The sequence below is a fragment of the Eublepharis macularius genome, chromosome 11 (assembly GCF_028583425.1).
Source record: "Eublepharis macularius isolate TG4126 chromosome 11, MPM_Emac_v1.0, whole genome shotgun sequence".
NCBI lineage: Eukaryota > Metazoa > Chordata > Lepidosauria > Squamata > Eublepharidae > Eublepharis > Eublepharis macularius.
Window position 1 is genome coordinate 60,918,807 of NC_072800.1, and position 12,927 is coordinate 60,931,733.

Consider the following 12,927-nt stretch of genomic DNA (forward strand, 5'->3'; position numbering starts at 1 on the left):
AATACAGAGTTACTTACAATCCCTTCCCCGTCCTTGAGCCAGTCCACCTGATGACGTCATTGTGCACAGCTAGACACAACAAAACCCCAGAGACCAGCACAGTCTGTGAGCACCGGGTGATGATTGAGTGTTCCTAGGCTCAGGTAGGATTCTACTACTCACTCAGACATGCACATTAGACAATACGACCTTGAATACTCAAAAGATTCCACAGGCACAAGATGTTAGGTTTTATCCAATGGCATGAATGGCACCAATCAGTATTTTAAAATGATCACAACTCATAACCACAGCTACTGGTGCACAGCTTTTGCACACTGAATCTTATTTACCTGCCATCTCTTTCTGCTGCCCCACCTTCTGTTACTGTTTTGACGAATATGCCCAGTTTTTCAAGGCCTGCATCTGCTCCGACTCCCATTCCAATAATGCTGATGCCAAGCCCATCTTCATCTGTGAATTAAATAAAGTAGGGCAATACAACTGATTTTCGAAGTAATTTTCCATTCGATTAGTATGTTCAACCATGTGAGCAAAATTCTCCTTGAAATTTTAATTTATGTTTTAATACCTGCAGACAGATACAAAATAAACCCAATACACAGCATCATTTGGTAGGTAGTTTTCTTCAAACCCTAAACCAATAAGTATACATGAAGTCAACTGATTTCAGTTCTCTTATTTCAGTGTACTCTATTTTTATGGCCAAAAAAGGGCTAGCCTGCCTAAATAAAATAACTACATTGCTAACTAACTAAAATAAATAGAAATCTATATTTATTTAATTATACATTTTTCTCCCCAATAGGATTTCAAAACAGCTTACAACATCATCTCCTCTTCCCTTTCATTGTCTAAACAACAACTCTGTAAAGTAGGTTAAGCAAAGAGAGAGAGGGTGACTGACCCTTGGCCTTCCACTCAGCAAGCTTTCAGGGCACAGTGGGGATTTGAACCTGGGTCTCCCAGATCCTAGCCCAGTACTCTATCAGCTGTGCCACACTGGCTGTGAAAAGAGAAAGATTATTTTTCTGCCACAGCTGTTAATAATATACCTTGGCTGTTAATAACATACCCTGTGGGCACATGGAGCTTTGGCCCACAATAAATGTATCTGAGTCCATAGTATAAATGGTCCAGATCTGAAAATGGAAATAAAGTAAGTGTGATCTGGCCACGGTGATCCATGCTTTAATTACATCCTGGTTAGATATCTGTAATGTACTCCGTCTGGGGCTACCATTGAAAACAATCCAGAATCTTCACCTCATCTAAAACAAAACAGCCAGGCTACAGTCAGGATGGGATACGACGATCATATCATCCCAGTTCTGAAAGATCTGCACTGGCTGGCCATTTGTTTGAATCCAGGCAATTTGCTACAATCCTGCACACCAGGCTGTTTAAATCCCATTGAAGTCAATCAGACTTAGGCAGCTTAACAGTGCAACACTACAGCTCATGAGAATTAATGTGTTACCTCATAAAAATGCAAAACAGAACTTCCTGGAATTGCACTACCACTTATTTAACAGCATTTTAAGGGTCAAAATATTTCCAGGTGTTTCATGTCAACTCTTGTTTCATGTCAATCTTTAAAAGGGAAAAAAGGTTTTTAGGAAAAGAAACTACCTTTAGATAGCATTGTGTACTGTGTGTACCTTTTCTGAGCTCTACTGGGAAAAGCTCCAGCTTCTCTACCCGTTTTTCTAACTCGTATTCAGCTGATGCAGCCACTGGATCAACTTCATCATTTCTCCTGTCATAGTCTTCATTAGAGTATGTGTTGAAAACCTGGAAAGAAATGAGAGTAAACGATTAACTAAGCTCCTGAAGTCTACTGCTAAGCCCCAAAGTTGTACACAAATAATTGTACATCTTTCTGTCTGGCATATACTGAATTCTGAGGGTGAACCAGTGAGGGACCCACAATGACTAATTTCCCCGTTTATCCCTCTCTCCACATGATTTCCTCTTTCCCTTCTCCTGGCAGCTCCCAGTGTCTCCCCTTTCCCTGCTTCCTCCTCCTCCTCCCACCCATCAGCCTACCTTTACCTGCTTCACTAGCTTTTTCCCTCCTTCCCTTCCCTGGTAGCTTCTCCTCCTTCTCTCTCCTACACCTGCCTACTTTTTGTTTTTCCACCCCTCTTCCTTTTCCTTCTCTCCCCTGTCCCTGTTTGTTTCCATCCCTTTCATCTTTTACCCTTTTCAGTCAACTCCTGCCAGCATTCTGACTAGATATGGGAACTTATGGGGGGGGAAACCCCAAACACGCTGTTCATTGCCTCCCACAAACAGCAAACAACGAACATTGACGAACACGACCTATTCACGAACATGTTCGTTGTTCGTGGCCCTTTAAAGATCCCTTTAAACTATCAGCAGCCCAGTGGCACTGGGTGCCGCCGGGCTGCAGCACCCAGTGTGAAAGATGTGGGGAGAATCTCCTTGTCCCTCTCACACTGGGACAGCGGGTGCCGCCGGGCTAGTGCACCCGGTGCAAGACGTGCAAGGAGAATCTCCTCGTCCCTCTCACACCAGGACAGCAGGCGGCGCTGGGCTGCTGTACCCGGTGCAAGAGGTACAGGGAGAATCTCCTCGTCTCTCTCACACCGGGACAGCGGGTGGTGCCAGGCTGCTGCACACGGTGTGAGAGGTGCAGGGAGAATCTCCTCATCCCTCTCGCACCGGGACAGCGGGCAGCGCCGGGCTGCTGCACCCGGTGTGAGAGGTGCGGGGAGAATCTCCTCGTCCCTCTCGCACTGGGACAGCGGGCACCGCTGGGCTGCTGTGCCCAGTGCGAGAGGTGCAGGGAGACAGAGTTTAGACAGTCCATGCCTATGTTGCCAAGGGAATTGACTGAAAGGCACCAGACTGTCTGGCTTGACGAACGGCTGATAGACGCAATGAACGAGGCTTGCAGGGGTCACTTGTTCGTTTGAAATGGGGCCTCACGAACAGCTTGTTCACAAACAGCCGATTGGGCTTTTCGTGGGTTTTTTCAGTTCATAATGCTGTTCGTACCCATCTCTAATTCTGACTAACAGAAGCCAAGCCTAGTGGTTGTTATTGCCTCCTGAAAAGGGCACCAAGATCTCAGAATGTAGTCTTATGAGATCCCGATGGTCATTTGTCTCTGAAAGCAACCAATATTGATTCTATTGGGGGGGGGGGATGGAAGCGCCCCCCTCTTTTTAAAGATTTCAGATTTTTCTGCAAACCTAGGGCTCACATTTGCAGAAAAATCCTCCTTGTCTGGCCCTAGCCTCATTATTTAGATTCTTTTTCATCCATGCTCCACAGCCCAGTTCAGAATTAGATATAATAATGGGGGGAAGGTATCATCTACAGTACACAATAGCCCCATGATGACTTATCATACTTTTGCATACACCACATCTGCTTCTGCCTAACCCACATAGTTATGAACACACTATCTAGCAAGATCATAATTCTGTTCCATTCAACAACAAAAATTGTATTCTGTTCAATTCAACAACAAAAATTGTATAACTCAAATGTAAAAAACCCCCACTATCTTAACTTTAAAAATTCATAGAGATTCATAAAAATATCCCCAACCCCTCCCCAAAATTTGTAAGTGCTTTATCAGCATAGTGGCCGGGCTTGGAACATTATAAATTGCTTAATAATAATGAGGCTGTGATTTACAACAAAAGCTGCATATAAATAAATAGTATTATATATTACTGTAAGATAAAGCATAAGATTTGTCACATAAATTATCCAGGAACACAAAACCATATTCGAATATAAAGTATTAAATATGCCACTGTTCTACACAGCTCTCAGTAATGTTCACAAAAGCTAAGTAACAAAAAACCACATAATACATTTATTAAAGCGACAACTGCAGCAAAAGTATACAATCCCACGGAATAGCTGAGAGAAACGATTTTACAGCATTTTCTTTTCAACCTGTGGGCCAGGACCCAAGAGTGGTTGCAAAGCCTCTGAAAGTGGGTTCCAGGCTAGCCCTCTCTAATAGCCAGCCCTCCCCTTTGCATTGCTCTCTTTTCCTCCTCTTCCTCCTTGCAGCACTTCATGGCCCTGTACCTGTCATCTGCCACACCAAGCCCCTTGCCGCCAACCCCTTTGCTGCCATCTGCCATATTCATGCCTCTCCTCAACATGGAGCCCCTGGAGTGTGCCTCCTCAAACTCCAGCATCGGCCCAGCTGGCAGAGGAGGAGGAGACAACAGAGAGAGGCCTGTGGCTTTCACAGGCTTAATTTCAGGGAGAGCCCTGAGAGCTCTCCACTTTGTTATAACCCCTTCTCCCTGCATGTGAGCTGTTTTATAGACCAACTTGGTTGCTGTAATGGAGACCTCTTAATTTCCCTATTCAGACAATCAGTAACGTGCAAAATATATCTTTTCTCTTATCATGATGCAAACACTGATAAAAGCCTACACCTCAACCAGCATGCATAGTTGCAGTTATTCAAAGTTAAGCTGATTTGAACAAAAAGCTGTTGAATAGCATCTACCCACTCATGCATGGTGGTTCTTACCCAGTAGCAACAGGTCAGTCTTCTCAGCTTAGATGTAAACTAGGAGAATTTTCTCAGCATGTACCACACTAAGTCCCTTGCACTGTACTGAAATTGGAAAGTAGCCCATTTTCATGTGATTTTCCTGCACTGATATTTCAGCTTTGTAGAAAAGGGAACTTATGCTGTCATGTGTGATGAACACAACCAATTGTGCTATCTCAGTAAGCAAAATGTGATATTTGACTACAAATGATAAGTACACACATTTTCCTATGTGGAATAATATCTCTGTAGGAAAATTATCACGTGTGAAGTGTCTCCTAGAAGCACAGTGCCAGGTTTTAGGCAAGGCTTTAACCTGTATTTTGGAAACCAAGATCTTCCATGTTATACATTAGTTGGTGTTTTTTCTTTACTGCATATGCATGTGATCTGATAAAGATCAAGTAAAATGTGTCCTGATAGTTAGTAGAGTGAGGGTCTTAGATTTTTAAGAACTAGAGGGAGTGATGGAAAAGGAGAGGGTGGTCAAAGGCTGGAATGTTGCCGCCATGTGCAAAGCCAATGTACTTCAGAAAGTCAGTCATTTGGGAGTTCATAGTGTGAAGGGGGGGGGGGGGGTTGCACCTTCTGTGTGATGTTTGTTGGTTTCTCAAAAAAATACCTGGTTGGCCAGTGCAGAAAATGGAATGCTGGACTAGATGGACACTAAGGTCATAGTTTACCTATAGTCACCATACTGAAAAGCTCTAGACTTCAGTTCAGATGGAGCTCTCTTAAGAGGGAGATGACCACCACTGACCACTGCTGGTTATGACCATCACTGAAAAGGGTCAGTTGCACGCTGTCACAGATCTTATATAAACCTAAGCGAGAATCTCATGTATGCCTCAACAGATCTCAAGGGCAGGAGTGAGATGTATGCTCTCCTTCATGACTGCAGGGCCAACTAAAAGAGATTTATAGGTCACCATTAGCCCCATGGATTGGACATGGAAACAAGAAATTTTCATTTGCCTGAGCCAAACTTTATGAAAAACCCAATAAACTTTAATAACCTTTGTTCTGAGACCTTTATCATTACTATCCCATGAGAAGGTGTCTTGGTACAGGCCAGTTAAGAATACCTATCTGTGCCAACATTATGCTCCTTTTGTGACAGTCCATAGTTATATAATAAAAATAATACAGTAAAGAAGCCTGAGGCCCATTTATTCATCAGCACAATTTAAAATAATGCAAGACCAACACCACAGGAAGAAGAATTCTCCCTCCTATTTCTGGATTAATATTTCTTCACTTCTTCTCTAAATTCAAAATTTAAAAGGATTAATTAAATTAGAACATGCAATTGCATACTCTTACACTACGAACATTTGTCTAACTGTAAGAAGGATCATGTTCTTGTTTGGGAAACTTACTTCTTCTTCAACCAAATCCTCACACACTTCACCCATCTCACATCACTCAAGGAATCAAATTACTGATCAAAACAAAATATTAACAGTTTTAACCAGGGCTTTTTTCTGGGAAAAGAGGTGGTGGAACTCAGTGGGTTGCCCTTGAAGAAAATGGTCATATGGCTGGTGGTCCCGCCCCCTGATCTCCAGACAGAGGGGAGTTTAGATTGCCTTCCGCGGGCAATCTAAACTCCCCTCTGTCTGGAGATCAGGGGGCGGGGCCACCAGCCATGTAAACCATTTTCAAGAGGTTCTGGAACTCCATTCCACTGCGTTCCAGCTGAAAAAAAAGCCCTGGTTTTAACACTTTTCTTAGGTAACAAAAACTGCCTCAAAGTCAAGGTTAGGACTGTATTTGCTGCCAAGTTTCAAATGACACTGCAGCACACAATCGTTCTGGAGTTGAATCTGAAGTTCACATGCTTTGAGAGGTACTAATAGTATCCCACATTTCCCTGGCAGACTCCACCGGCCCCTTCATACTAGCAAGATTGTCAAGGAAACCTTACAATACTTCTGGGAATATAAAGAAAAGCAGCAATCATTCAAAAAGGTAATAAAAGGGCACTGCCATTAAAAATCCAACTTTCAGCCATATTATTAACAACCCTAAATGGAAAGTGTGTTTCTTTCAACAAAGCTGTTGTTCTAACTAGCCACTGTTACTGGAATAAATCTGCTGGACTGTAAAATTATTTTAAGATTTCATACCAGCCTGAACAACCTCTAGCAAGAAATTTTACTGATTTGATTTTACTTTTCTTGATTTCTTGCAAAATAGGAAGAGAGCAGATAATGAATTTGTAGATGTTACTAACATATTGAAAAATGAATTCAGTGAAATCCAGACAAGAATGTGAAAATGCTATTTTTTATTTAATCAAAAAGAAAACTTTGAGCAGTCTGAGGATTGAAAGACAAGTAGCACCGACGACCCAGTTACTTATTGAAGATACTTGATTTTATTCTTGGCTTTTATTCTTTATACAACTGTCATTCAAAATGTAGTGCATCCTGAAAAATGCCTACATCCTGGAAATATTTTCTACATCATAGATCATTAATATTCTCCTCTGTAAACAGATTATAATTCTGAATGAATAATTCATTTTATAATTGGCACTGAATATAGAAAGCAAATATTGGAATTAATCATACATAGGTTGCAAAGCTTACTAACAGAAAGAAAACCCCACTAAGTTTAACAAGACCTTAAATTATCAGTGCTAAGAATGACAAGATATTCTATATTACCCAAGAAATGCCTGAGGCATATATCATATCACATGGTTCGTGCAGAACATGCCTTTCAACACATGCCCAGTGGGGAGTTTTCATCGGTATGACAAATTTCATGGCTACTTAAGTTTAGATACTCGGCTTGAAGAAAAGCTCTTGCTTCGTACTACTGGAAAACTGGAAACAATCATTTCAAAACATTTGAAAAAAGGCAATGGTGGACAGAGATAATCAACAATAACACCTCAAGGAAAAACTAACATGATGTGCAGTTGAAAGCATCTCTGTCACTGCCCTTAGCAAGCCTCAGTGTTGTCAAGGCAACAGATGAGTATGCTGCATCATTTTATGGTTATCTGTAACCCAAAAAAGCATCAAAGTCATCAGGAAAAAGGAAGAAATTCTTATATAAGATGAACTGCTCTGACTAAAATCACTGTCCTATCACTCCTCTAAGCACTGTGGAAGCTTGAGTCACATACAGACTTGAAAGAAATAAACTGGCGTTTGAATGAAAATTAGCATTTTCATGAATACTTCCAGCATTTTAATCTATAAAATTCAAAATACGGATACACATATATGTAATTATGTATAGCTACACACATACAAATGTCACATAATTTATGACAGAAAATATTTATGCTTCTTCAACACAGTGTCTTCTGCCCTTGGGTATGTGACATATATGCCTGTCAAGATTTTTATCCCATTCATGGCTATGCAAGTCATCACAGAAAAATGTATATAGTACTCAGTACCATCCATACAAAAGGTTTCATTTGGAGGAAGCAGATGAGGTAAAAAAAACTTGTGTGCTTTTCAATAGCTCTTTTCTCACAAAAGGAGAAACAGCTGACGTGTAAAGTACCAACAGAAATTGCATGTACGTTCATCAATCAAACTCCCAGCACTCATATTTTTAAAAAAATAAAACTGTCACTTAAACAGTTACTGCTTTTGCTAAAGCTGGATCAATACCCCCATCCAATTAAAGATATTTGCCTTGATGCAATTCATGTCTATTTAAAGGGGGGGGGCTGCTCTGACTTTAAATAAGCCATTATTTTTACTTTCCACTGATCAGCTTGGACCTATAATCACATTTTGGGAGCATAAAAATTCACAAGACAAGTTTCCAGTTCTGATAACTGAACAAAGGACTATTTAAGTGCTGATTCTGTTCATGCTGTTTTTTTATGAAAAAACAGTGGGTAAACAATGGGAGAAAGAAGTTTCAGAAGCACAAATTACAAATAACCCCATTTCCAGCAAGTTATCCTAGTATCAACCAAGAAATAAAATTTCCTTTGTGGTCTAGTGTCCAGCTTTCTCCATCCCCCAGCACGATGCTCCCTCTGAAGATTCATGTAGGAAGCTCACCTCCAATAATACTATATAAGTGTTCCTTCTCATTCCCTGACTCTGAATTCCACAACAGTCTTACAGAATTGAATATATCCCTTGCCACTTCCCAGGCTATACTGTGTGAAGTCCTTGGACCCCAAGACTCAAGTCTGATCGCATCTTAAGAGACAAACAAGTTATTCAGGGAATAGACCTTCAAGAGTCAGAGCTCCCTTCATCAGATACTTCAACTCGAGCTTTGACTCTCGAAAGTTCATACCTTAAAAAGCTTGTTGGTCTTTAAAGCGCTACTGGACTTACTGTTCTACTGCAGATGAACACAGCTAGCCATCTGAAATAATTGGTAACACCCACTAATATTAACTATTATTTTTACAACTAATCAGGGCACAATTTTAATAAATAATGGAAATTCTTTATAAAGACTAGAATTTTGCACCATATGGTCTATTACACAGGCAGTCCTTCTGAATTAAGTTCTTAAGATCCACTTATGGCTTCAAAACAGGGAATTAAGTTTGATAATGCACAGACTTTGTGCTGACCCTCACCAAAACAACTGAAAAAGTACCTGTAAACTGACCTGAACAGGTTTTACTTTCTGAATCTCCAAGTGCATATTAATACAGAAGGAGTATAAAATGTACAGTGCCCTACAGGCACTGTATCTTAGTTACACACATCCCATACAGTCAGTTTAACAATCTCCCTGGAAATAGATCAAGATGGGTAACCATATTAGTCTATCTGTAGCAGAAGAAAAGAGCAAGAGTCCAGAAGCACCTATAAGACTAACCCATAAGGCAGCACCTATAAGACAAGCAAAATGTGTGGTAGGGTATGAGCTTTCATGAGCCACAACTTACTTCTTCAGAATCTTCAGGTGCTACTGGACACTTGCTCTTTTCTACAATCTCCCTGGAAGTTTCTGTAAGCAAAGCCCCAGTGATGAAGGACATCTTCACAAAAACACAGGTGTTACCAGGAATGGGGCTCTTTGCAAGTAAGTGGATGGAATTAGCAGCAAGCAGGAAGGCTATGCGAGGGGGTAACTGTGGGATAACTCCACCAGTATTTACGGGGTCCCTTCCCCAAGGTAGCAGACGAGGCTTGGTGCTTTTAAGGTTAAAGAGTTTCATTTGAAGAGGAAAAATACACACACACAAGCAATAAAAATTATTTACACAAACACAGAGTCCTAAGAAATTAGCCAGAGGTTGGAATAGAATGAGGGAGGGGGCGTATTTACCGATCAGAGGAGCAGCGTGCTCCACAGAAGAAGAGAGCTTCAAACGTCCTGTATTCTCGACCAGGAGAGAGAGAGTCTTAGGGAAAGTTGTCCTAAAGGTATAATGCTCAGATCTGAGGGCACAGCATGCACAGTTTGAATGGGGCAAAGCCCTGGTTCTTATAGGGAAAAGCATGCCCCGAGGATGGGGAGCCCCATCAGCTGTTGGAACAAAGGCCCTAAAGGTCAGTTCCTGGAAATGACAAAGGTTTGATTACCTTTGATTGGTGCTGCTGGGGAGTGATAAAGGAAATGCAAAATGTTCTCCTGTTGGTTTGAAAAGAAGCAGTATACTGAGTTGATGCATTTAGATAGGGACGGTATCTTCCCAGGGACAAATTAGAACTTATCAGTGTGGATTGATTGTTCCTGGCTCTCAGGTGGGTGTGCAATCACAGAAGGAGGGTATCGGAATGTGTTAAGTGGGGTGACTCAGTGAGGCCCTTTCTTGTCACAGCTCCACCTGCAACTGGTGGGGCAGTAAATCAAATCACCTCGATCCTCAGCATTTTGCATGAACATTCCTTTCATGCCTTAATCTCCCGGGAGGGACTCAGCAATGCCGGCTGAAATTCCCTTGCTGCAGATCAGGCTGCATTAATTCAGGGGCCCTGTGATTTTTATATCACAGGTGGCTATCAAACAGCTATTAAACATGGTGGAGGCCAGGCCAACTGCTTACACAGTTGCACTTCTCTTAACTTCAGTGGGAGCTGCACAGGAGAGTGCCTCAGTGGACTGTATGAATACCTGTAATAATGCAGCCAATGTCTATATTCAACGTACTGGCAACATGTGTGTGCACATGTGTACACAAATGGTCATAGAAAACAGAATTAAAGAAAAAGCTTTAGAAACACTGTTTTTCTTCTTTAAAAAAACAAACCTTTTAATCAGAATACATGCTACAAATCTCCCAGTGCTACTCCAGTCCTTGATTATTTTACAATGTGAACTTAACTCAATTGCACCTGCAGGCAGAAATCGTTTGAGCTGACAAGAGCTTTTTCCCCTCTGCTGACATTTTTGTATTCTTGCTCTCTTTCTCACTAGCACAATGAACAGCATCTAAGCAAGATGTAAAGCTACCTACATTAAGCAAAGGGATGTTTTATCCTTTAAGTGCTCTTACAAAGTGTATTATATCACATTTAATCACATCAGTGCCTCTAAAAAAATCAGACAGCTTTCCATTTCCAAAAGAATTTAGTCCATTAATTCCTCCAAATATGGCATTCAGGGCAAAAAAGGATGTGATACTACAAGCCAAAAGTAGGGATTTATCTGTGATATTTCCCTAACTGGTATGGAAGTACCAGCTGTAAATATAATTTAGGAAAAAATAATAATGAGTAGACAAGCATGCAAGCAAGGTCACGGATGAGCATGGAAACATCAGCTGTGTAAGCAAACCAACATTTTTGAAGAACTCAAAACAATGTTTTTTAAAATTGTGCTTGGAACAGATAAATCAGCAGAGAGACAGCTAAGGAAAATAGGCCTCCAGTAACTACAAAACACAGGATATATATATATATTTTATACTGTATAATCTTCATTGTTTTCAGGAAAAGTGTGTGTGTGTGTGCGTGCGCATGCCTGTATCTGTCACAACTTTAAGTACAAGCCAAGTATTTTGTAAAATGCCAAACAACTCTTGTGTTTACAAGATAAGGTTAATCAGTATTTTATTTCTCTTCTCCGTTTCTGTGATGGAAATATCCAAAACGAGTACACACTGGGTTAGACCAAGACTAACTAAACTGAGAGCTTCCTTGGATTCCCTCTTCTCGTTGCAGACACCCCTCAAGGTCACCTCCTGTCCCCCAGGGGTAGTGTTCCATAGACATCAAAGGGTGCAGTGGGAAGGGAAAGGCAGAAAAGTGCCATTGTATCACTGGAAAACTTAGTCTGGATCCAACTCACTATATTCTGGATGAAGTTTCAGGCCCACTGATTTCCACACAAGCACGTGCTCGAGGGGATGCTCAAAATTCCCCCAATGAATTTAACAGATCAAGTGCTTGAACTTGGGTGGGATCTACACATTGTTGGATATTATTATTTATTTAAAACAGTTCAACGCTGCCTTTTCACCCAAATAGATTTCCTACAGCAGTAAACATTAAAATGTATATATAAAACACATAACACCACAAGCATGGAAGAGGGCCAGTAACAATTACCAGGACTATGCAAAACAAAACAAAAGAGTCTTCACCTGCTGGCAGAAGACAATGATACAGAGAGACAGACAAATCTCCCTGGAAAGAGAGTTCCAAAGTTTTGATGCCATGACCCTTTGTTGGGTTGCCACTCACCTAGGGTCAGGTGGCAGAGGCACCCAACACAAGGCCTCTGAAGATGACCAGAGTGGATGGACAGGTTCATATGGGAGAAGGCAGTCCTTAAGCTATGCGGGACTAAATCTGTTAAAAGGCTCTAAAAGGTAAATACCAGCATCCAGAATTGAGCCCAGAAGCAAACTGGGAGCCAATGTAAATGGACCAAGACTGGCCTCTACTACTCACTCCAATAAACATTCTGGCCACAGCATTCTGTGCCAACTAGCTTCCATATAGCCTTCAAGGGCAGCCCCATGAAGAGTGCACTGTAATAATATCATCTAGATGTCACCAGGGCATGCACTACAGTGACAAGATCTTTCCCATTCAGGAAGGGCCACAGCTGGTTCACCAGCCAAAGCTGGTGAAAGGAACTGCTAGAAACTGCTGCCACCTCTTTATCCAAAAGGAAGCACAGGCCCAGCAGCATGCCCAAGTTGTTCCTTTAGGTGGAGTGCAATCCCATGCACAGGAGACATCCCAGTTCCTGGATCAGATCGTCCTCCCACCAATTGCACCTCTGTTTTGCTGGAATTAAGTTTCAGCTTGTTAGCTCTCTTTCATCCCAAAGCTGCTTCTAGGCACCTTGCTCCCAGTTTCCACAGCCTCTCTAGGATCTGCTGAAAGTGTAATATAGAGCTGAATGTCATCTGCATACTGGTGGTAACTCAGCCCAGACTTCCAGATGACCTCTCCCAGCATAAAGCTGAA

At 41.5% G+C, this 12,927-nt stretch overlaps 1 protein-coding gene across 2 annotated transcripts in view; it reads right to left on the reverse strand.

The window, feature by feature from the left end:
• The window catches only part of PPP1R9A (protein phosphatase 1 regulatory subunit 9A), a 175,909-nt gene that overhangs the window by 77,954 nt on the left and 85,028 nt on the right, over positions 1-12,927 (reverse strand). For both annotated transcript variants that reach the window (XM_054991015.1, XM_054991016.1), the window contains exons 2-3: positions 1,662-1,794; positions 333-453 (exon numbers count right to left, since the gene is read on the reverse strand). In XM_054991015.1, coding sequence (XP_054846990.1) covers positions 333-453; positions 1,662-1,794 — 254 coding nt within the window. The remainder of the gene's footprint in view (positions 1-332; positions 454-1,661; positions 1,795-12,927) is intronic.